Below are 22,419 nucleotides of genomic sequence, written 5' to 3'. Positions count from 1 at the left end.
ATATTTGGAAATTTCAAATGTAAATAATCAAGTTTTCAAAAATGGAAACCGAAAGATGTTAAAATTGTTTACAATTGTTGGATTCAACAACTATTTAAACTCAAGAAATTAAATCAGTTTAATCATTAAAATATCAAAACAAATTGTATACAAAGTCAATACTTATTTATCTATTAAATAAATATAATATTTAATTATCTTTTTTATCTATATCATACTATATATATAAATAATAAAATGTCAGTTTCATTCTATTCACCATTTTTCACAAGATTACCAAATAACTGTTCAAGTTCAAATCCAAACAAAAACAATATTCTTTCATTGTTTGATGAAGAGTTTTGGAACAATCAAGTCAACAAACAATCAACACCGAAAGAATGGTCACCAAAATCAGATTATCAGTTGGATGAAGAGAATGTCATTATTCAATTCGAATTACCAGGTTTGAAGAAAGATCAAATCAATATTGACATCAAAGATTCAACATTAACAATCTCTGGCGAAAAGAAAGAATCATTCTATGAAGTCGAACCAAGTTCACCATTATCATCTTCAACAACTGACAGCTCATCAAATAATGTAGATACTCCAAGAATTGAAGATAATGAAAACCAAAACACAGAATCAAAAGAAGCCACAAAATCAACATCTATAGAAGTCAAATCAAATTCAGATTCCCAAACAACAAAGAAGAGATTGATCAGAAAGAGAGAGATTGTTTATGGTAGATTCAAGAGAGTATTCCAACTTCCAAAAGATATTGATTTAGAATCAGCATCAGCCAAACACGAAGATGGAATTCTTACATTTACAATCAAAAGAGTTCAACCAGAACCTCCAAAATCAACCAAAATTCAAATTCAATAATAATCATATTTATAAATGATATATTAATACCTTATTCAATAATTAACAAAGATTCTCAATGTAAATACAAATAAATAAAAATAAAAATCTTAAAATCAAACATAAATAAAAATATTTTAGGTATTTTATTTTAATAAAAGGTGAAAAGACATTATTAAGATTAATTAAGATTAGAATAATTTTTAATTTTTTGATTTATGCATATTACTTTGAAACTTTTGAATATATGAATTATAGTTTTGAAGAGAAAAATTAAAAAATCTAAAACAATTAAAGAAGTAAGAACTCTCCAATTAAAAAAAACAAATAATTGATAAAAGAATTAAAAAAGGATTAAAGAAAATATTTAATCTTTTTTAATTTCTTTTTTTAAGAGTTAAAAATACAAGTTGTTCAATCCTTGGATTTTTCAACCATACAAATCATACTGATAAAAACTATTAAAAAAGATTTATTATTCATTTTTTCATTTTGATTCACCATGATCATGGAAACTTTAGTTCACAATTTGGTGAAACAATTTGAGGATGATGTTGCAAATTAATTCATTGTTGATGAGTTTTGTTGAAAAAGTTTAGTTTTTCGTGAAATATCATATAGGATTCAATAATTTCATATAGTCAATAGATATTAAATCTAAAAGAAACAATACAGAAGATATAAATAAATTTATTAGAGAATAGTAATAATAAAGAAGAATTTTATTTTAGAAATATACATAATTCTATTAATTGTGAGATATCTAAAGATTTGATAGATAGTTGAAACAGTTTTAGATTAAAATCAATTTCAGTATTTAATGATTTAGAGAAAATACAAAAATCTGATTCAATATTTCTTTCAACTCTTACTCATTTTAAAACACATTTATAACCAAAATAATGAATCACTTGATAACTATAATATCAAATACTATAACTTCTAAATATAAAATAATAATTAAATTTAATTTTTTATAAATAATTAATAAAATGCTGAAGGGTTTATTTTAGGTTTAAAAGATTGAAACAAGTTTCAAAATGAGTTTAAACTGTTTTTTGAATGTATTTTTATTAGAAAAAGATAAATTCATTTATTTTTATAACCAAGATGCCCAACCATGATACATTTCAGCAAGATTCTTTATATCGCTTGCTTCTTGAATTAAACTTGTAACTTGTCCTTCGATTGAAAGTGGCAAACCAATGTCTGAAGGAAGACCTTGAAGTTCTCGGTTGATATTGTTGATGATCTCGACCGCTTTGTCATTTTCATTGCTGGATTTGGTTCTCCACTCGAGTAGTGGATCATAAATGAATGTCTCAAGCAAACTTAGCAATGCCTCTCGGTTGGTTCGAAGTAGTCTGAGAGTGTGTTCACAAGCGATTCTGAATGCACCCTCAACTCCGCTGACACCAAAGGCATCGATCATATTCACGGTCAGACGGAATGGAACACGTTCAGGAACTTGGAAAGTCTTTCCTTTCCAAAAGACACAATTGATATCGACGTGTAGACACTCACCATTGGTACTGTCGTAGAGGATATTCTCACCGTGTCTGTCACCCAAACCAATGACCGCTCCGACCATTGAGTATACTGCTGTGGTACGGATATAGTTGGTTCTGGCTTCCAGCCACATGGAGGGTTCAGGGAAGTTATTGAGGAACCACTTGTAGAATACCGGTGGTGCATATGGTAGTATGTGTTTAGAAAGAATATCGAGTCTTGGCATGCTCTTGTTGTTTGGACCATAGAGTTCGCGTATTCTGTTGGAATTGGGGAAGTTTGAGTATGGCTTGTAGAGATCCATAATGATGTTACGCAGACCAACTACATTCGGTACCCATTCGATCAGACCACACTCCTCATTGAGGGGAACAACAGAGTACGTACGAATAAGAAGTCTTCTACGTCTGCAATCTGGATCCTTTCTGAGTAGCTTGTTAACCATTGTGCTGAACTCCATAATTCTACTGTCTTTACGCAGATCGTCTTTAGGTTTCACCAAAAACAAGTGATGCTGACCGGTGGAACCAACGATTGTGATTTTCTTTGGCTTTTGCATTGATGGCATAACAACGATCTGATCCTCGAATGATTGAATCGTCGGGATATGTGGATCAAAGATCATAAAGTTCTCTTCTGGCACACCGGATGGTGGGAGAGTCGGATTGAAGTTGGATTGAATTGGCACCATGACATTTAGGTTCTTCATCGATGCCAACTCCTTGAATTGAACAGACATTCTAAGGACATCTTTCTTTCCAGTGGCTTCCGATTCACCGAGAGCAATCAAACATTCAGAGAGTCTTGATATCTCATCGTGACGTCTAATCGATGCGCTATCTTTACATGCCTTTTCAAAACATTTCTTTGCACGCTCCACTCTAGATGCATCCTTGGACTTTAGCAGCGACACAATAATCCAGTTGGCTTGCAATGGATATGCTACCAACACCTTTACAATGATAGACTCTAGAATATCCCAAGTGTCAGGATTCTTATGGTTGATTCTCGAAATGAGTTGGGGGAAGAAAGTTAACCAAAGATAAGGTGGAATTTTACCTTCAATCTCTGAAATTATCTTTTTCATTTGTTTTATCTTCATATCTATACTTTTCATTGGCTAAATAATAATAATAAAATGAATATTAGTTGTTGTTATTATTTCCAAATATCTAAATTCTATTCATACACTTTGTTTTGATTTCAAATATTTGGCTTTGAAATCTTTCATCAAGTCACTGTTATCGAGAAGTGTAGTACCGAAATCAGTCCAAACAGTTAGGAATCTGGTCAATGAATGATAAACATAGTTGTGGCCATACACCAGAGATTGTCCATATGAAGACAATATCTTTTTCACATATTTAGTGAGTGTATATGGTTCTATCATGGATTTAGAGTTGAACTGATAGAAATTGGTACCATTCTTTTTCATACTAGATAAAACAGAGTCATAAAATTTACCAAGATAAAATAAACCTTTTTCCCATCTAAAATGTCAAGAAAAAAAAATAATTAATATTTGAAATATTATTAGTTATTATTATTAATATAACAATAACTTACTTATATAATGAAGCTTGTTTAAAATGTATTAATAGTTCAGAATGTGAAGATCCACATTGTTGTTTCCATTTGGCCAAGAGAAGATGCATCTTAACAGAGTGAGAATCACTACTGTTTTTCTGTTGTTGTTGTTGATCTTTCGATGAGCTGTGTTGTTGCGTTGAAGCAGCGGAACCTACTTCCTGTGCCAAGATATTGATTGCTTCGTTGGTTTGACCTTTGGCAAAGCAGAGTTTTGCCTTTTCAATGATATACGGTTTGTCCTCGATGATCTTTGGTGCGAGCAGTGCGTTGAGAGCATTCTCAAATTTGCGTTCGTGACGAGAGTACTTGGCAATTTGCAACCAATTCTTGCTTGTTTCGTGGCGCTGATCGAATATCTCGTAGATGACACGCTGCACTGTGAGAATTGGCTCTCTGATCTTGGTGAGTGGCTGCACCAGTTTGAAGCGATCGTTCAGCTCATTGATGATATTGGATTCTTCGTTCTTGTCGTGTAGTTTCCAACTGGTTTCAATGTCTCTGAGAATGTGTAGCTGTGTGAGATACGGGTAGCAACGATCGAGCGAATCAAGACTGGCCGCCGAGATGTATTGAGTGAGATCGAGACGTGCCTGATACAAATGCATGTTGAAATCGTGTTCATTACGATGATAGAGCGCCATTAGGATCTGTCCGATTGACACCTCAAAGTTGGAGTCATACGGCTGTTGGAGAATCGATTCCACCATATCCCACTTGGAGAGTCGCCAAGCTGCTTGAACAGCGAATGAATTGTATTTACTGATAGGGTTGTCATCGCCTGTGATAATGCTGCTGTTGATACCATCTAAATTGTTGTTGTTGTTGTAGTTGCCAGCTTCTTTCTTCAGACCTTCAGCCAATGTCAAAACAGTATCGTAATGACCGAGATGGAACATCGATTTCAACTTTCCAAGTTTGAAAATATAATTTCCTGGATCATTATTGGCGGCGTTTGTATAGTAAACAAAAGCATCATTCCAACTACCATTACTCTCAAACTCCATTATCTTTTCATCGACGGTCGACTTTGTTCTGAGTGCAGCCAAACCAGCCAGACCATCAATATCATTCAAATCATGATAAATCTTTAATAAAAATGGTAGATTGTTATTTAAAACAATATCTTTTGGTTGTCTATATAATACGAAAATAAATGAAAAGGATTAGTACCAATAACAATGTTTTTTGATAAATCAAAATTATTATTATTAATAATTACTCATTAATTTCCTTTCTAATATGTGATTCTATTTGCATTAAGGAGATGGAGAGTGCACCACATCTTTGAGAGGCAGTCGACAATAGTGTCTCTGGTATACTATTGAGGAATCCATCGATGACATTGAACATTGATTTCATTTTGGCAGATTCATTCTTTTTCTTTCTAGTGTCAATCCACTTGTTGAGAGAATTGATGATTTCGAAAATTCGTTGAGTACACATCTGACCGTTCTCTGACGACAGATCAGTATCTTTTTTCAATACCTCCAATATCTCTATTTGAATCAATTTAATATCCTCTGGTTTTCCAAATTCAAAGATATTGATAATCAACAATGGTAAGAGGTAATGACATATCTTTAAATCATCTTTAATAATACCACTATATAATATTGGTACAAATATTAAATATATTGTTAACAATCTACTTTAGTTAATATTGTTATATGTTAAACATTTGGCTACTTACCGACAAGATTTAAATATTGGTTCATTTGGACCACCAGTTCTGTTAAGTAAATCGGATACCCAGCTTATTAACCATTTCTTGTAGAGTGTCTTTGGTGTGAAGAAAGCAGTGTCTCTCGGTGGAATCTGTCGGGATGGTGGTAGAAGATACTCGGATGTGAGAAATGGATAGAGTATCTCTTTGACCTCCGGTGTGAAGTGATCCCAGAGATCTTTTCCTTCGATGGTCTGGTTGGCTTCGGTGCAACCGCATATCTTGAGAATCTCCTGGATTGCATAGCCAGCTCTGTCTTGAGGAGTCGGATTACTCGGCGAACAAACAAACTTTGCCAAATACTCGACGATGAGATCGTAGGCAATCATTCCACGATTCTTTTCATCGTGTACTTCGTTACGGAGTTTGAAGTTGAAACGCTCGGGATCGATGGCACCAAGCTCACCGAGACACTCGATGAATGCCACTTGCACCTTGTCGAAAGGATCACGACATCCTATCAACAGTGCTTTCGTCAGGTCCGATATGATTGGGACATCGTCACAAATGAACTTGTTGATCTCCAGCCGATGTTCACGTAGCAGCTTTTGTAGACGATCGAGTGTGATGTTTTTGACATCCGACGATTCATTGCCAAACAACTGGATCAGCTGTGTTATCTGTGTTTTGAGATCGGTCTTTCCAGAGTATTTCGCTAGGACACCAATGATTCTTTGGAGAACAGGATAGTCCGGCAACAAAGGTATCGTATGGAAGTAGGTGTGAAGTTGTGCTTGTTTCTCGACAATCAGATAATCGAGGATCAATATCGCTCGGTCCGGATAGGAATTAACAAGATGTAGAACAGAGACTACCAGTTGATTTAGAATGGGACCGACCGAGTTGATATCCAATAGCTTTACAAAGGTCAGCCAGATATCGATCGACATTGCTTCGAGCGGTGTGTTCACCGCCAGCTTTAGGAATGCCATAATCTTTGGACGGAATCGATTGACTGCGCCACCGAGCAGCTCGAGCAATGAACGCACTGCACCCATCATATTCTCTTTCTCGGCGAGTGGTTTCTGCTTGTTGGTCATTATCGAGTTGAAGTGGTTCATCGTTCCGAGGAAATCTTTCATGAGGAACAATTCAAAGGCGGCGGCACTTGGCGCCGACACCTCCTGTAGACTGAACGCCCATTTCAATGCTACCTTTGCTTGCTCCGCTTTGCTTGCGTCACCCAAATTCAATATGAGACGATAGTAAAACAATCGTGGTGCAAAAGTAATGATATCTTTCACTTGCCATTCGAGGAAGTTCGCCAGGAAAACAAGCGTTTCCACCAGCTGATCGTTGCCAGGCGACGACATAAAGATATGTTCGAGAACAAAAGAGAGTTGGTCATAGGCTGCATCTTTGAGTTTGCAACGCGATTTCAATTCGTTCAGCACCGGTTGATTTTGTTTAGCGAAAATCGTCGGTAGAATATGTGGTAGAGCGTTGTTGATGAATGTTGTGAGATCGGTCTTTAGCACTCGACTCGATAGTTCATTGAGAATGGCAACGTTTTCTTTGATGTGCTCGATTACTATCGGGTAGAGAGTAGGAGCAAGAGTGTTTATCATGGCACGAGGATTGGTGTTCTTTAGCCTGGCAATCTGGTCTAACATTTCATTCGACAAGATACAAAGATGTGAAGATCTGCCGAAACAATCGATCAAACTACACACTATCAACAAGAAATAGACAGTATCGATTTGAATCAACTTTGAAATCTTTCCAAACAATCTGATAATCGATAGTAAAACATCTTCATTCTCCATATTCCAAATTGGTTTCAAATTGGTAAACAATTGTGATAGAATGAAATCTTTTGATGACTAAAAAAACATACAATACATAAAATTAATATTAGTTAGTCGATAATAGTTGATTGAATGATTTGCAAACTTACGATTGATGGACATAACTTTATCATTGATACAATAATATCTATTAATGAATTTCTAATAATTTCATTGGTGTCTGTGATTAGATTCTTGAAATAATGCTCAAAGAAATATTTGATATTCTCTTCGTTGTAATGAAGATGTCCAAGTTGTGTCTTGAAAGTAATCGATAGATATAGATATTTGATGATTGAAGGTATCTGATTATCGGTTGTAAAAAGCTGTTTGAAGGTAAAGTCTGACATATTCTGGGTCTTTACTGATGATGTTTCCAAATCCTGACATTTACACTTTGGTAACCAATAATTTGTTGTAAAGATCTGAGAAATCGATATGAGTGAATCAATTTTAAATTGTTTCAATTCAATTATCATTGAATTATTGATTACTATTTCTTTACTATTATTATTACTATTGTTATTAATGTTACTGTTATTATTATTATTATTATTACTATTATTGATACTATTACTATTGCTATTTTTTAAATGATTACTTTTAATACAATGGAGATTTCCAGCTATCATTGATAATACTTGTAGATGTTCTGTTGGAATCGGTTTGTCGGTGTTGTTTGAAGAAATAAAGTTGTCCAGGTGTATGAATAGGTTGCTGATATAGGTGTCGTTGGCCTGCTTGTCGTCGGATGACAGATTCACTAGGAACAACGGTAGCAACATGAGAAATTCAGCAGAGTACTTGTTGTTCTGACGTTGCTCGGTAATCGATTTCAGAGTGTCTTCGAATATCGATTTGCGTTCATCGAGATAGAAAGTTGCCGGTGTCCAAGCTAGTACGGTAATACACTGGTGTTTCATAGATTGATACTCTAGCGACGTCTTTAGTTTCTCAGAGGTGAAGAGCGATGCGTGATTCCAAGGCAGGAACGACAGATTGAATATACAGTCCAGTGTGAATTTATATTGACTTCCGATCGACGATGCCATATGAATGTTTGGATGGACAACACTTGTCACCACTGTCAAACATAGCGAGAGTGCTTCATTGATGACAGGCAACATTGAAACATCGATCTCTTTCTCCTTCTCTTTGTGAGCGATGACAAACTTGTATAACTCACCGATGTGATGAATAAACAACTCTAACAACTCCTTCTGGTACTCGTTGTAACCGTTACATATTCTAACGACAGTACTAAATGTAAAGATAAATCGATTCAACTGGTTGATTTGTTGTTGCTGTTGTTCTTGTGGATTGAAGTGTTGAACCGTTTGTATTAATTTGTTGATAATAAATCCATTAAATTGATTATTACTATTATTATTATTAATATTATTCTCTGACGATGCAAAATGATCCAATACCTTTCTAAAACAATCTATTAAAACTGACTGAATAGATTGATCGGATAGAAACGGTATTAAATTAACAATCGATTGATGAGATGGTTGTGATAATAATAATATCCTATAATAAAGTTCTAAAATAGTTTTCTTCATAATAAATAATAAACAACAACAATTAATAAATATGTTTTGTTTTTACTTTATAAAAGTTAAGACTTACTTTAATTGATATACTATTTGAATTTGATAAGATAATCGGTGTTAAATGAACAATTCTATCACCGAATAGAAAGAATTGGTTGTCACTGAGTATCGATGATGCCAATTTGATTGCTCTAGAGAGATTGTTAGCTAATAACGACTGATCTTTTGCTGTGTTTGTTATTGTGATTGTAGATTGTGCCAGCTTTAGTAGTGAATCTAGAAACTCATCACAAAGTCGTAGCGGACATTGGAAATCCTTTAAAAATATACATAATGTTTGAAGTGTAGACTATGTTTATTTTTTGCGAATTAGTAATCTATTATTCTATGATGATAATATGTTAATATTCTACTTACATTTAATAACTTTATATCGGTGGTGGCAATGTTTGATTTCAATATGAATGATAGTGTGAACCAAAATGGTGTGATCACTTCCGGTAGGAATTGGCTGGTCGATTCGAAAATGTAGCTAATTACCTGTTGTAATCCACTCATCAATGAAATAACCATATCGAACGATGTCAAAGTAATGAGTACTCCATCTACCATCTCTGGTGTTTGTAATTGTTGTTGTGTTGATGTTTGTTGTTGTTCATTGTTGTTATTGTTGTTGTTGTTAACTTTAAGTGTTTCAATATCCAAGAATGACATTGATTTCGTATTGGTAAACATTGAAGATAACTCACAGAATGTCTTTAAAAGTATTGGGAATTGTAAGCTGTTGTTGTTGTTGTTATCTTTCAATTGTTCACATATCTCTTGGATATCTTGGAATATAAGTAGTGTTTCATGCATGAAGATCGAGAGCATGTTGAAATCGTTGACCAGCAAGTAGAGAATCGATCGGATGGTGTTTATCAGGTTGTCAAGTAGTTGCGCGTCTCGAACGTGCTGCTGACTCGAGAGGAACGGAATCAACTTGAACAGGTAGAAACAGATCGATCCACTGTCACCAATGCACTGGCCACTCGGCAGCCGCTGGACCATGATGCTTATCAGCTGTATGATTTCATTGACATCCTTGATCGACCCATTTGCCAGCAGATGTGTATTGATAAGCTCGGGAAGCAACGATCGAATCTGAGCGACCTGTTCAATGTGTCTTTGACTAAGCTTTGTATTTGTATGATGACCACTACTATTACTATGATTAGTAGATTGGTGTTGTTGTTGCTGCTGTTGTTGGCCACATATCTGCTGAATCAATGTTACCAAGGTTGATATAATCTGTTCTTTATCATTTAAATGTGGTGTATTTTGAACCATTAAATCTAAAAAAATATCTAAAAATCTAAAAACTATAATTTGTTGTTATAACAAATGTGTAATAAATATAAAATAATTAAATTTAAAGATCTTTAATTAAATTACATTTTTGTTGATCTCCCGCTCAATTTTTTGAAATACTTAGAAAACAAAATTTTTATTTGAAATTTTTTTTTTTTAATTTTTTTTATTTTTTTTTAATATTTAAAGTTAACCAAATTTTTGAATTCCCCATTGGTATTTGTATCTTATTACCTCAATATGTCCTTATTCATTCCATAAGTAATTATGTATCCATAGCTTCATAAGCTATTATCTTTAAAGTTTAAAACTTGATAAAAATTATTTAAACTTAAATATTTATACTTTTGATTCATTTAAAGAATTACTTTATGAAAATTAATCTGGAATCAAAGTAATTTCCAAAACAATTTCAAGAATGAAAAACTAGACTTTACCAAATACATTTTGAATTCAAAAAACCCTTCGAAAATTGAACTTCAATTTATTTAATAAAATTAAAATGAAAAATTGATTATTTATCTCTTTTAAATAATTTATTGAATCAAAGATAAATTTACTGAATTAATTTTTATTTATCTTTACAGACTTGATAATTTTGAAAAAAACAACATTTCATACTTTTCAAAATAATTTTTTGATAATACATTAAATATTGATAGTGGTACATATACAAATCAATCGAAATTCTATAATAGTGGGAGAAAATAAAATCGATAAATATAAAAATTATATCATACTTTTTTAGTTTAATGAGTCAAGTGGTTAAAAACACACGTTTTGGTTGTGGTACGATTTTCGATCTTCATTTGATTGATCTTATTTATCATCATATTGAAATTGTAAACAATTTTCTATATTAAGATATTTTTAAGACATTGTCATTGTTAATTTAATTTAATATTCATTGTAATTTATTAAAAAATAAACTAAAACAATATATAAAAATGAAATCTATAATCTTATGTTTATTTGTAATTTTACTTGTTCAAGGTATGTAATATTTCAAAAAAAAAAAAAAAAAAAACTAATAAAAGAAATTATTATTTATTTATTATAGGTGTATATTCGAATGATGTTTGCAGTGCAGTAAGATGTTTGGGCGGTTTGCAATGTGCTAGTATCAACGGTGTAGCAACATGTATTTCAAAGTTACAAACGGTTCAAAAGATTGCTATTATCAATCCAAATGCCACCGCTGTCAATATTAATCCGACCAACTACTGGGCAGATCTCTGTGATTGGTATACCACTATCTCAAACTTTTACTTTGGTAAAGTTTAATTAATTAATTAGATAGCATAATAATATATTCTATCTTATTATTATTTAAATAAAAAAACACTTTGTAAATTATAATTTTTATGAAAGATTTTATATTTTTATTTTTTAAAATCTTTTAAAAAAGATTTTTCATAGATTTTTATATTTTTTTCAGCACCAGTCTTATCATTCATCTATTATTTTAATTCACAAGTTTTCAAAGAATGAAAAAAGGATTATAATACAAACATAAAAAAAACAACAATAAATAAATTGTTGTCATTAATAATTTGAGAAAGATTGGTTGTTTTTTTTGTTATTATTTAGATCTATCGTTTAAACAGAAAACAAATCAAAACAAAACAAATCAAATTAAATCAAATAAATTATGCATAACCCAAGTAGTGATAATCTTTATATTAAATTAGTTATAGTAGGTGATTCTGCTGTTGGTAAAACTTGTCTTTTTACTGTTTATGCACATAATAGATTCCCAAATGATTATATACCAGTATGTAATAACAATCTAATACGATATTGTTTTATTCTATTATTAACATGTTTGTTTAGACAGTTTTCGAAAGTTTTGTTGCAACTTGTAATGTAGGTGGTAGAGCGTATAATATAGGACTATGGGATACTGCTGCACAAGAGGAATACGATAGACTAAGACCGCTATCCTATCCCGCCACCGATGTATTCTTAGTTTGTTTCTCTGTGATCTCACATACCTCTTTTGATAATGTAATTGATAGAGTAAGTAGTCAATAATAGTTTTCTAAATCAATCATTGGTTTAATTAAGAATACGATCGATTAGATAGATTGATAGATACTAACTATTTTATTCATTTCATTATTCTATCTTATCATCATTATTATATTATATTATATAAATTATTATATTATATTAAAGTGGATACCAGAGCTTAATCATCATATGCCGAATGTACCAATAGTTTTGGTGTGTACGAAAATCGATTTACGACAGGATCGCGAAACTATAGAACGTCTAGCACAAAGACAACAGGAACCTATCACAAAACAACAGGGTTTGGCAATGATGAAGCGAATCGGTGCTGTTGCCTATCAAGAGTGCTCGGCACTCACTCAGAACGGTGTTAACAAAGTTTTCGAAGAGGCAGCCAGACACAGTATAACTGGTAGAACGGCTACTGGTTCTTCTACCTCCAAATCATCGTCGTCGTCATCATCATCAAGTTGTATAATTCTTTAAAATCTTTGCTAACCACAAACCAAACCAAATCAAATCAAATCAAAAAAAAACTGTCACTAGTTCTATTCCCATCAAATAAATGTAAATATCACTGTTTTTTCATTCATTTTACTATTATTGTTAATTTTCATTAGTTTTAGTTTCATTTTACTAAACCCACATGTGCTGTGTTATTAACATCAGTGGTGAAGCATTTTGATTGATCAAATATTTATTTTTTTGCAAAAAAGGGTATGAATATGTTATTAATGTGTCAAGCATTCATACAAAACAATAAAACGACCCACGTGTTGCTTTGTTGTTTTTCATACCCCATTGATGTTCACAAAGGTGTGTTGAAAAAAAAAACTCTGGATGAACCTAAATTTGCACATTATTTACACAGCCGCATTTTTGAGTCAATGGTATTACCAACACCACACAAAATCATAGGGGTGTGTATACTAATCAGTAACAACATTACCCTTGTCGTTGTTAAAATTAAATAATTTTTGTGTAAAAAGAAATCAGATCCGTAAGTTTTTTTATTTAATAAAGTTGCGAGGTGCACCTGATGTTGAAACCCCAGTAATCAGGGTGTGTGATTGTTATTGATGTCATGATTGAAACCAAATAAAATTTATTTTATTTTCTATTTTAATTATATTTTTTTATAAGTGGAGAGGTGCTGATGTTGAAACACCAATAATATTTTTTGATCACAAGATCTAAATAATTTGTTATTCATTTATTACAAATTTCTATATTATAAATCATCATTTTTTTTTTTAATAAAAACAAAAAACAAAAAAAATGAATCAACTACAACTTCATCAATATGATGATCAGCAACAACAACAACTCTCAGTTCAGCAACAAAAAACTCGCCACTCCGTTCAGAAACAAAAACAAAACTTTCAATTAGTTCAGCAACAACAACTTCAACATCATATTGATAGTCAGCAGCAGCAACAAAAATCATTTCATTATAGCTCTCTCAGTAGAGTCAACGATAGAGAGAAAGTAGCCTATTCAAATTGCTGGATTAGAAAGGAATATCGTAATGAGACTAGTAGGGAGGTGCTTAAGAGCCAAGACTATCTAACGGACGCCGCAACCACTGACGATCATACACTCCACTTCAACCCAGAGTATTTTGAAAACCCTTCTAATCCAGGATTAGATCAACCACCATCATCATCTAACAATGGATTCTTTAGCATTGCCAATGGAGACAACGCACCAAAATCTCTAGATGAATGTCATCAATTTATTAAAGAGGTACTCAATAGTCCAGAGTTTTTACCGGGATTTGAATCGGCAGACTGTCATATCGTCCACACCAACTCAAGTATTGTTAATCCATATACTCAGCCTGAAGATGCCACCACCACCACCACCACAACAACTAATAATAATAATTATAATATCACCACCGCTACTACAAATACCGATGACAATGCTATGGAAATTGAATCTGGTCTAAACGGAGATTCGAGACAAACGATATTTGTAAAGGCCTCCAAATTTCTACCGTATCCAATCATCAATGAATTCGACTTTACTTGCATTCCAGGAACCGGTTACTGCGAGTCAACCATTGAGGTTTCCGACAATGATCTTAACAACTCTAGGGGGTACTATGTGTTGAATCCGACTCTTCAATTACCACAACAACAACTACATCCACAAGGATATCCACAACAGCCACAACCACAAGGTTCTCTACAACAGCAAGGTTATCCACAACAACAAGGCTACCCACAGCAACAAGGTTATCTACAACAACATCCACAACTACAAGGATATCCACAACAGCCACAACCACAAGGTTCTCTTCAACAGCAAGGTTATCCACAACAACAGTTTAATCATTATAATTTCAACTTGGATGCATCAAGATCACAAACAGATTCTGATGAAAACAACAATAATAATAATAACAATTTTTCATTTTATTCGTCGTGATTCAACAGCGTATCTACAAAAATATCTTTTTCAAATTTAATTTTAATTAATTAAAAAATATTATCATTAACAATTTTATTAGCTTTTGAACAAATAAACGATAAGACAAAAAATATCTAATCAATCGCAGATTCATCTTAAATTAATTATTTGAAAAGTTTAATGTAATTTTCATTATTAATGTGCCGAATGACCTTAAAGTTTTTTGAAATGATTACTTTATTCTTTAATAAACCTCTGAGCTGTTTCAATTTTGAGAAATTTTTCAAAAGATATGTTTTGCCAACTTTACTTGTTGCACCACGATTAGTTTCAAATTTTTGAAAGCCATTTTTTTTTTTCAGGGTTTGTTCTTCTTGGTGAGGTTCACCTGTGTTCGCAAGAATTGAATCAAATTCTTTTCTAAATTTTTTTTTTTTATTCTACCATTTGATTTTCATTCAAATACCATCCACAAAATTTTCAAAAATAAATTAATTTATCATCTTATTGCAACAACACATTCGGATTTGATCAATACACCACATACGGGCGATTCCTTATTTGAAAAACAAAAAAAACTAAAAATTTAAATCCAAATGGTGTGCTTTTTTTGATTAATTATTTTATTTTATTTTATTTTTGTTGTAATAAATTGAGATAAAGTTACACCTGATAAATCATTTCTTAATTTCTATATTTATTTAAAGTAAATATAATTATCATTTGTTGTTTTTTTTTTTTTGTTTTTTTTTTTTTTTTTTTTTTGTTTTTTTTTTTTTTTCAAAAGAGAACACTTCATCATCATCAAATGGATTGCCATCAACAACCATTAGTCGAGTATAATTCTCGTAATAGATCAACAGATCAAAGAGAGAATGTAGTATTTCAAAATTGTCCAATAAGACAAGAACTTAATAATAACAATAACAACTCTATCCATATCAATTTTGACTTCTTTGAAAATGCTGCTGTTGTTAATCCAAATCCAAATCCAAATCCAAATCCAAATCTCAACCAACCACCAACACCACATCAACTACCGCAACCATTAAACAATAGATTCATTAGCAATGCTAATGGAAACAACTTTAACAACATACCACCCACTCCAACTCTGCCTACAGATGCCACAACAACCACCACTACAAATAATTATAATTATATTTATAATATCACCCCCACCTATACCACAACTACCACAACCTCAAATACCAATGGAGATGCTATGGAAGTTGAACTACAACAACTACAACCGCTACCAACCATAGTCAATCAACAAGAACCCGACAACAACAATGAACCACTCTTTACAGTGACCTCTCACACAACACACACACTCCAAAGAAACAATTGCTGTTTTTATGGTGTTGTCAATCTGGAGTTGGTCAAAAAGAAAGTGAATACAATCTATCCAAATATAAAGTTTAGTCACATAGATCTTGTAATTCTGGCCTTTCCGAAAGATAAAACTCTTTTTACTTTGGAAAACTGTGAGTCCAATGTTAGTGCCGATGGTACTTTCAGTGTTAAAGGTACCACTATAAGAAATGAAACAACAAGCCAATATCTCGAAACCGAAATCAGACTGACATACTGGAGTCCAACTGGTTGTGTAGATGGCAAGCTATTTAGTGAGGCGAGACAAACGATATTTGTAAAGGCCTCCAAGTTTCTTCCGTATCCAATCATCAGTAAATTCCTGAATACTTACATTCCGAAAGATGACTACCGGGAGTCAACCATCGAGGCTTCCGTTCGTATTAAAAATGGTATGATTATTTATATAATAACATTATTTGTTTTTTTCAACAATTTTCCAATTATTAATATTAAAAAACATGTTTACTGCTTTTCAAATTATAGGTAGAAAGTTTAAGGTTGTAGTAATCTTTGTCGATACCGATGATTTCATTCGATTAATTATTAATGACATTCATGTATCGACAGATAAGATGGCAGCACAATTCCGTACACCTGAATTTATATTCCTTGAGTATAATGTTAAGATGTATATAAGGTACCTATCGCCTGAAAACGAGGAAACATTCAACACCATACCTATACCAAAAGTAAATGACCGTTGGACAATCCAAAATAATAAAGACAATGATCATAACAACTCTAGAGGTTTCTATGTGTTGAATCCAACTCATCAATTACCAGAACAACAACTACAACCACAACAACCACAACAGCTACAACAGCAACAGCTACAACAACAACAACTGCAACAATCATATATGCAACTATATCAACAATATCAACCATATCAACAACAACCACAACAACCACAACTACTACAACAGCCACAACCACAAGGTTATCTACAACAACAAGGATATCCGCAACAACAACAAGCACAACAACAGTTTCCTCTTTATAATTTAAACTTGGACGCATCATCATCACAAATATATTATGATGAAAATAATAATAACAATAATAATAACAATAATTCATGGTACTAGTAACCCGTAAACCACAATTCAAGAGACTTTTAAAATATCTTTTTTGACACTTTAATCGGAATTAAAAAAAATAAAAATTGGGTGAACCACCATCCTGTTCAATGTACATATGATCAACAGATATGACCACAATTGTTTTTTTTTTTTTTTTATTGCACCATAGAATCGTAATCTTAAACTTTAAATATTATTTTTTTATTTTATTTTTTAAAATAAATATCTTTTGAATTATAAAGTTTGGGAAAATTTGTTATTAAACAATCGGGGGTTTCTTTCTTTTAAAAATATTTTGCTTTGGATTTGTTAAAGGAATGAACAATTCAAAAGAAAATCATTTTAAACAAGAGGTTTCTTCAACAATCAATGATCAAAAATAACTTTTGTTTTAATTGTTAAAAATAAAAAAACAATGAAAGTGATTTTTTATTTATTTATTTGTATTTTTATTTTTAATACTTTTTGTAGTTTAACAGGTATTTAGATGAATTTAAAATATAGTTATTAAATAAAATAATTTAATTAATTTTCTACTTTCGATAAATAATATATATTCAGTTTCATCACAACCATTGACATTGATTCAAAAACAACCATTTCCACCATTGTTTCCAGATACAGTAATAAAGAAATGTGAATCGGGTTTCTCAGTTGTTATGGCAGCAAACTATTGGATAAGCCCAACTGATTTCTCTGTATCCTCAGATGGTGTGTTCAAGAGTGCAATCCAAAACGATCTGTCGAGCCAGATTTTCCTTTTTCAAATAGATTTGGATGTGTCAACTGGTGTTTACCCGAATTTGTACTATAGAAACACAACCTATGGTAATCAGGATTTTATACCCATTACCGAGGTTAGATGTGACCGTATGTATTTATTGATATCATTGGTTTTTATGGTTATTTTTATCATTTTTTTAATTATATCATTTAAATTTAATAGAAATAGTATCATCTCAATTTAAAATTAACAGCTACTCGGAAATCACTTCATTAGATCCATTTACAGTTGGCTTTTATGTTGATTTTGGTATTACTTCATATTACAGTCCTACTGATCCATTTATTTATAATATATTGTGTAATATCCCACCACCTTATTATTGTGATATGACACTCACAAGATCGAATCATCTTTACTATGTTCAGGTCTATTTATTTCCAAAATATAGTCTAGGATTAAATTCAACAATAACTGTTGGTTTTAATTTAGTATCACAATCTAATAATATTACATTTTCTTCGTTGTTCCCTTGGGATTGTAAGTATTAATATTAATGGTTTTTTACAAAATTTTAACAAATTAAATAATATCTTAAAAAGTGAATTAATAATTTTTTTTCCTTTTAAAATTAAAAGATCCAACTGTTGTTCTAAATGCAACTTATACACAGTTTCCATTAAATGTAGATACCTATTATGAAGATTTCACGAAGCAAGCCGATACTATCAATCCAATTGCAATGGCATATGTCAGAAATATCAACAAAACAAGATTGTTCTACACCTATGAAGAAGAAAAGTACTATCAATTCCAAAGGGTAATGCGATCGGGTGATGATGATGTATATTTTGCTACCATTCCAAATCAATATTTACAAGTATCGATATTGGGTAGTTTTATTTGTGATTCAAGAACTTCATCAGGACCAAATGTTCAACTAGATAAACAGTTAAAAAGTAAGTTAATTTTTTTGAAAGATTAAAAATATCATGATTTTTTAAGTAAAAGTTATTAAACTCGATATTAAAAAAATAGGTTTTTCCGGAGTTTTATCTATTAGCCAAGCTTTAAATAAAACTCTTAATGTTACTTTTGTTGGAAATGAGGTGTATTCAAAAGAAATATGGCCAATTCATTTAAATACGATAATGGGAGGTGATACAGGTATAACTACAATCATAAAGTATCCAAGTAAATTCAATGAAACAGGATTTTATTATAAATATCAAGATATATTATCTACAGAATTTGTAGGTGGTTATTATAGTAGCGCTGAAACACAATCATTAAACGTTTTTATTTTAGGCAATAGACAAAGTTCAAGTAAGAAAATTAAACAATGTAAAAAATGATATTTTTTTTATTAATTTTTTTTTTTGTTTTATAATTAATAAAACAATGTAGGTATATCAAAATTTAATGTTATTAAAATAGATATGATAAGAGCTACATCTTATTTCTTTATTTTTAGAATAACAGTTGAATCAAACTATGCTATTAAATATATATACGTTGGTAATCAAATTTTATATACATCTGATTTAATTAAAGGAACAGCTACCAATGGAACCTATGAAAAGTTGATACCAATGAAGAAACCATCTGGTTTTATAGTAACGATTTTCAACGTTAGAGCAGATAGTATCGATATTTATAGTGGTCAAATCTATAATACAAACTTAACTCTTCCTTATTATCAACCGTTTTTATATAATCGTAAGAATTTCTATTTATTTTAAAAAAATCATTTTTTTAATAATTATTTTTAAAATATTGTTTTAGCATCTTTCATTTCTAGTAATATTACTTATTTTAGTTTCCAATATAGTCAATGGGATGTAAAAGCTTTCAACTCCAATGTTTTATATTTCAATCTAAGTAATTCATATCCAGATCTTACTCCAACACTCACCATTAACAAGTATCAGTTTAATGGTTTCTATCATCCACTTTTGAAACTTTACACAATTCCATTTAATTATACTTTCCCAGTGATGAGTGGAAATATTGATTACACAATATCTGACTTGTATACTGGCTCTATAATTCCTTCACAATTAATTCCATTTAATAGATCTCTAACAATATTAAACTCTGGTATGTTTAATTGTCATTCAAGAATTAATTATTTACTAATTAATATTTATTATAAAATTATAAAGATGATATATTTCCACCGCAATTACTTGATGTTAAGGCATTTCCGAATAAAAATGTCATAATCAACTCAAGTACTCCAGTTGAAATAGGATGGCTTTTAAATATCTATGACCAAAATGATTTTGAAGTTGGATATGTTGATATTGTATCTGATATCGATGCAAATCCATTAAGAATATCATTTGGTCCTTCGAACCTAGTCAATGGAAAATATAAAATTATAGTTCCAGAATCATTTTTACTGGCACCCAAGAATATATCAATGAAGAATATGGTTTTAGGTGACCCCACTAAAAGAGAACGTCTTTACAATCCATTGGTCTCAGCTGTTTCCACTTCTCAATCAGAATTCAGAATTTCAGTAGACCATATAAGTAAGATAATTTTATTAAAAAAAAAGCAATAATTGATTAATATCTCTATTTTTATAGTGACTCTAGTTTCCAATGTTCCTGAAATTTCCAATTTTATTGCCACAAAAGAAGTTGAAATTTATAGTCCAAATAGAACTGTTGAATTCGATTTATACATTGATTATAAAATCTATACTTATAGATCAATGGATCAACCTTTGATAATTTTGACCTCTGAGAATGGTCAAATTTTGAATATCACAACATCATTATTGAAATCACCAATCTCTACACCTTCAAAAGGTCATTATTATGCTTCAACACAACTTCCATATGGTTTCGGTATGAATACTATTTTCATATCTGTTTATGGAATAATAGATAGTCAATCCAATTACAATGCTTATCTTTCAACCGATCTTAGAGACAATAGTTTCCCATTCTATATAGTCCGAAAGACAAATATGGATTATCCTATTATCGAATCAACAAGTCTTTTGTCATCGTACGGTGGATCTCTTACATTGTTTGGAAAGCAATTTGGAACTTCCAATGATGTCGTGAAGTGTTCAATTAACTATAACGATGGAAACGGTTTCCAACACATTGACATTGACTTCTTTTCAGGAGTTGTCATCCAAATTAGCAACCGAGTCAAACAAACCAATTCTACTTCAGTAGATATAATCATTACTAAGAATAAGGTTGATTCCAATCCTTTTAGAATTATTCTTTTCAAAACAAATTTAGATCCAATACCACCTTTCATTTGTCCAGGAACACCACCTTGCAACAGTCAAGGAGTCTGCAGAAATAGTGGATGTGAATGTCGTGTACCTTGGTATGGTCCATCATGTTCTTCTAGTAAGTTAACCTAACCATCTATCAATTCTAATATTTATACCTTATTTATTAATTTATTTATTAATTTATTAAAACAAATTTTAACAAATGTTTAGAAATTATTATTATTCCAACACCAACACCTCAACCTGATCCAACTACCAATATAACTATTACAGATCCAACATACACTGATTTCAATAATATCACATCCAAGGTTCACGTAATTGAAGTTAGAGAAATTGATAGTTTAATGAATATTGTTAGTACCTACAAGTTAGCAAATTGGAAGTTAAATGATCAAACCAGTCAGACTGATCATCCAAGATATCAATATCAAAGTATACTCGATGGGACCAATACAACAGTTTATATTACAATTGAATTCTTTAATGATTCAAGGTCCATTGATTTTGGAGGTCAACAAATTATCATATCACCATCCACCATTAAATATTCCATCAATATATCATCGTTTGATTTCAAGTTGAAAACAAACATGCTTCAAGTTGTGATGGAAGCAACTATCCAAGGATTATCTGGTCGTGATTCATGTTCCTCCAAACAGATAGGTAGTTACAATGAGAAGAACGATATATCCTGGATAAAAATGAATATCGATAAAACCAGTCTTTATGGTCGATTCATTTCATATGGAATTTTAGATTCAAGAGTATCAACAGTCGACAATAGAGTACTAGATGAAGAAGTGATAGGAACGAACGAAACTGATTCATCTAGTTTCCGATCTATTAAAATTGGTATTACCATTCCATATTTCGAGAGATCTGCACTATTGGACCCTGATTTCTCTAACCTTATTGATGTTGGTGATGATTCTAGCGAATTAGATCAAATCTGTTCACCTAAATCTAACAAGAGATTATCGAATGGTATCATTGTTGCTATTGTTGTTGCCTCAATAGTATTCATTGCTATCGTAACAACACTTGTCATTCTAAGATTGAAACAAAGAAAAAATGCCAGAGAGAAACAAATAATGCAAAATAAACTAAAGGTACTAGAGAAAGATAAATAATAAACAACATAATAAATAAATGAATCAATATAATAATATTTAT

General features: G+C 31.5%; 6 protein-coding genes across 6 annotated transcripts; 5 read left to right on the top strand and 1 right to left on the bottom strand.

Annotated features, from left to right (window-relative positions):
• Nucleotides 1-237: 237 nt before the first annotated feature.
• PPL_11230 (Hsp20/alpha crystallin family protein) lies at nucleotides 238-870 on the top strand (the record flags this gene model as incomplete). Its single annotated transcript, XM_020581987.1, has 1 exon — nucleotides 238-870. The coding sequence occupies one exon, from the start codon at nucleotides 238-240 to the stop codon at nucleotides 868-870; it is 633 nt and encodes a 210-aa protein (XP_020427290.1).
• A 393-nt stretch (nucleotides 871-1,263) lies between these two features.
• atr1 (protein kinase) lies at nucleotides 1,264-11,173 on the bottom strand (the record flags this gene model as incomplete). The annotated part of the gene is made up of 13 exons (XM_020581986.1): nucleotides 1,264-1,307; nucleotides 1,589-1,716; nucleotides 1,977-3,478; nucleotides 3,548-3,848; nucleotides 3,925-5,082; nucleotides 5,168-5,551; nucleotides 5,639-7,494; nucleotides 7,569-8,083; nucleotides 8,468-9,017; nucleotides 9,091-9,330; nucleotides 9,432-9,844; nucleotides 10,223-10,368; nucleotides 11,142-11,173. 13 exons carry the CDS (start codon nucleotides 11,171-11,173, stop codon nucleotides 1,264-1,266), a joined length of 7,269 nt encoding a protein of 2,422 aa, XP_020427289.1.
• A 138-nt stretch (nucleotides 11,174-11,311) lies between these two features.
• Nucleotides 11,312-11,855, top strand: PPL_11228 (uncharacterized protein; the record flags this gene model as incomplete). The annotated part of the gene is made up of 3 exons (XM_020581985.1): nucleotides 11,312-11,357; nucleotides 11,425-11,637; nucleotides 11,803-11,855. The coding sequence occupies 3 exons, from the start codon at nucleotides 11,312-11,314 to the stop codon at nucleotides 11,853-11,855; spliced, it is 312 nt and encodes a 103-aa protein (XP_020427288.1).
• A 160-nt stretch (nucleotides 11,856-12,015) lies between these two features.
• On the top strand, nucleotides 12,016-12,863 carry PPL_11227 (Rho family small GTPase; the record flags this gene model as incomplete). The annotated part of the gene is made up of 3 exons (XM_020581984.1): nucleotides 12,016-12,138; nucleotides 12,198-12,383; nucleotides 12,543-12,863. 3 exons carry the CDS (start codon nucleotides 12,016-12,018, stop codon nucleotides 12,861-12,863), a joined length of 630 nt encoding a protein of 209 aa, XP_020427287.1.
• A 792-nt stretch (nucleotides 12,864-13,655) lies between these two features.
• PPL_11226 (uncharacterized protein) lies at nucleotides 13,656-17,260 on the top strand (the record flags this gene model as incomplete). Its single annotated transcript, XM_020581983.1, has 3 exons — nucleotides 13,656-14,806; nucleotides 15,582-16,561; nucleotides 16,656-17,260. The coding sequence occupies 3 exons, from the start codon at nucleotides 13,656-13,658 to the stop codon at nucleotides 17,258-17,260; spliced, it is 2,736 nt and encodes a 911-aa protein (XP_020427286.1).
• Nucleotides 17,261-17,669: 409 nt separating this feature from the next.
• PPL_11225 (uncharacterized protein) lies at nucleotides 17,670-22,376 on the top strand (the record flags this gene model as incomplete). The annotated part of the gene is made up of 11 exons (XM_020581982.1): nucleotides 17,670-17,733; nucleotides 17,816-17,965; nucleotides 18,026-18,128; nucleotides 18,232-18,518; nucleotides 18,617-18,937; nucleotides 19,017-19,304; nucleotides 19,416-19,683; nucleotides 19,798-20,078; nucleotides 20,144-20,515; nucleotides 20,573-21,358; nucleotides 21,454-22,376. 11 exons carry the CDS (start codon nucleotides 17,670-17,672, stop codon nucleotides 22,374-22,376), a joined length of 3,843 nt encoding a protein of 1,280 aa, XP_020427285.1.
• Between the last annotated feature and the right edge of the window lie 43 nt (nucleotides 22,377-22,419).

Source organism: Heterostelium album (genome assembly GCF_000004825.1).
Source record: "Heterostelium album PN500 unplaced genomic scaffold PPL_scaffold13, whole genome shotgun sequence".
NCBI classification, from domain to species: domain Eukaryota; phylum Evosea; class Eumycetozoa; order Acytosteliales; family Acytosteliaceae; genus Heterostelium; species Heterostelium album.
This window is presented reverse-complemented; position numbering and strand designations above follow the sequence as displayed.